This window comes from Lactuca serriola, chromosome 5 (assembly GCF_051521515.1).
Source record: "Lactuca serriola cultivar US96UC23 chromosome 5, Lser_US96UC23_V15, whole genome shotgun sequence".
Classification (NCBI taxonomy): Eukaryota; Viridiplantae; Streptophyta; class Magnoliopsida; order Asterales; family Asteraceae; genus Lactuca; species Lactuca serriola.
Window position 1 is genome coordinate 133,057,678 of NC_136412.1, and position 2,810 is coordinate 133,060,487.

A 2,810-nucleotide genomic window follows, 5' to 3' on the forward strand; every position below is an offset into this window, starting at 1 on the left:
CACATTTTCATAAATAAATCACCATATAATAACTAACCTAAGGTTGTTAGAGCACATGCTGGATTTATAATACACATTTGGCACGCTGGCAAGCTGCAACTGAGTAGTATGGAGATAAACCATATCGTATAGTTGACTATTATGTAACGTTTACATATAGAACGTTCTATATATTCTAAAATACATTACTAGCTTTGCTTACCAAAAATAGAAGCCAATCCGCTCTTAATTCCTAACACTTCAACTTCAATTCTTCCGTGGTCTTAAGTCTTGTTTCTTGATCTATAGCTTTTCTAAATCCATCCGATTAGAATTGCTAGGGAATTAATTTTCACTTCTCTTTCACATTTGTAGTCAACCACAAACACAAATTCTTTTATCATGAAAGAGTTTGAGCACCTCAGAATTCCAATTGAAATCATTAAGCATGCCACCAACAACTTTAATGATCGCAACTTTGTTGCACAAGGTGGTTTTGGCAAGGTATATAAAGGAGTATTCGACCACTCTAAGGGTCAGACCGAGGGTGCTGTCAAGCGCTTGGATCGTTCGATAGATCAGGCAGATGCTTCGTTTTGGAGAGAGGTCATGTTTCTATCCAGTTATAAACATGAAAATATTATCTCGCTCCTAGGCATTTGTTATGACAATGAAGAAAGGATCATCGTGTGCGAGTATGCATCGAATAAAAGCCTTGATTTTTGTCTACGTGACCCCAACCTCAAGTGGATTCAACGTCTCAAGATATGCCTTGGGGCTGCTTGTGGCTTGGAGTACCTTCATGATCACAAAGATACCCAACAAAGAGTCCTCCACCGTGATATTAAGAGTGCCAACATTTTATTAGACGAAAACTGGAATGCTAAAATTGCAGATTTTGGTCTATCCAAATATGGCCCTGCTAACCAACAACACACGTTTATTTTCTCGGATGCCAAAGGTACTATTGGCTATTGTGACCCCATGTATGTAGAGACAGGGTTATTAACAAAGGAATCGGACGTCTACTCTTTCGGGGTTGTACTATTTGAAGTTTTATGCTCAAGGCATTGTGTTGATTTAAGATATAAGGATGAGCGCCGAATTCTACCAATGTTGGTAAAGAAGTGTCAAAAACAACAAATACTACATACAATTATCGATGTTAGGCTAAGGCAACAATTCGATCAACATTCTTTTGATATGTTCGTATCACTTGCATATCAATGTTTGGAAAGAGATCGGACTCATCGTCCGTTAATGCCTTCGGTCGTGAGCAAGCTTAAAACGGCACTCCAATATCAAGTTTGTTAATATTTTATTTCTTTCTTTTCACTTTTTTATCATCTTAATATGTTCTTTTCAGTATGATTTGAAGAAAACTAGAAAGAGAAAGATTTGTCCGAAACAAAAGATTATATTCTTTCACGGTTGTATATATTATATCAGAAATCTAAATAATACAGCCTAATTATGACCTAAATTTCGTGAATGATATACGTATTTTTAAAAATTCAAAATTATTTTCAAAGATCCTCGTTGACTATCCCTTTGCGAAGATCCATTAAAGTTTCTAAAATGAAATTTTTGCGTGGATATGTTTACTTGCAGTATAAAAGATAATTAATTTTGCATGGTTGTTTAATTGTTTAAACCTGAATCGCTTTTGTGCAGGAGGCATTCGAGGTTAGAGCTCAAGAAGCACAGAGGAAAATCAGATTTTTACAGAACAACATAGACGAATTATATCAAGAACCAGAAGCGTCATTAAAAAATGTCGTTGTTAATCCCCTTCTGGATTATGAGAAAATCTGTCCACCCGGGGGAAGCAATTTGATTATTCTGTACACAACCACGGTCAAAACCATCCCAAAGACATTCCAAGATTGCTCGAGTCTTCGACTTATTCTCAATGGTTTTAAGGTTTTATACCAAGAAAGAGATGTATCGATGCACGTGGATTTCAGAGATGAACTATGGCGGATTATGGGCAAGAAAGTGGCACTGCCAAGGCTGTTTATCAAAGGCAGTTACATCGGAGGAGCTGATGAGGTTTTACAGTTGCATGAGCAAGGGAAATTCCGGCCCCTCCTCGCTGGAATACCAATAAAAAAATTGGAAGGGCCATGCAAAGGATGTGCTGGGAATTTGTTTCTGGTGTGTCCTAATTGTAGCGGTAGCAAGAAGATGAATTCTGGTGGCAGACGGTTGCCAAACAGCTGCATGAACTGTAACGAGAATGGGCTGATCAAATGCCCTATTTGCTTCTGAAATTTTTGTTCATTAACAAATGACAAAATGTGATTTCAATATTTTTATCGTCATTCATCTGCTCTTTTGATTTGGTTGTGTTTTGATTTTAATTTTGATTCGTTTCTAAAAAATAAACGATTCACAATTCTGTGAATTTTAGATAAAATTACTATATTATCTTTTTTGTAGTACATGATATAAGCCATTTTTCATATTTAATGTATATTGGCATATATGTTGAGTAGAATTAAGATTGTATAACTATGATATCATGATATAAGCGAGCTCATAATGAATAGTATAATTTTATGTTTTCATAATTTGACCATAAAAATTTCTTCTTTCATATTTTAGCCAGATTTTTTTTTTCATATTTAAGCTAAAAAAGTTTCTTATGTTGATAGATTTGGTCTCTAAACTTTCATACATTGGCAACTTCCTCACTATTATTTTGTAGAAAGGCATTTTCCACCCCTTACTTTGTAGAATGACACTTTCTAGCTGTATACTTTGTACAATGTCACTTTTACCCCTCAAAGTTGAACGATAATTTTCACCCCCTTCAACTTTTGTATCTT

At 35.3% G+C, this 2,810-nt stretch overlaps 1 protein-coding gene across 1 annotated transcript; it reads left to right on the forward strand.

The window, feature by feature from the left end:
* The first annotated feature begins 210 nt into the window (after positions 1-210).
* On the forward strand, positions 211-2,303 carry LOC145051235 (putative serine/threonine-protein kinase PBL25). Its single transcript, XM_078999335.1, has 2 exons — positions 211-1,284; positions 1,654-2,303. Exons 1-2 carry the CDS (start codon positions 382-384, stop codon positions 2,248-2,250), a joined length of 1,500 nt encoding a protein of 499 aa, XP_078855461.1. The 5' UTR covers positions 211-381; the 3' UTR covers positions 2,251-2,303.
* Positions 2,304-2,810: the final 507 nt, after the last annotated feature.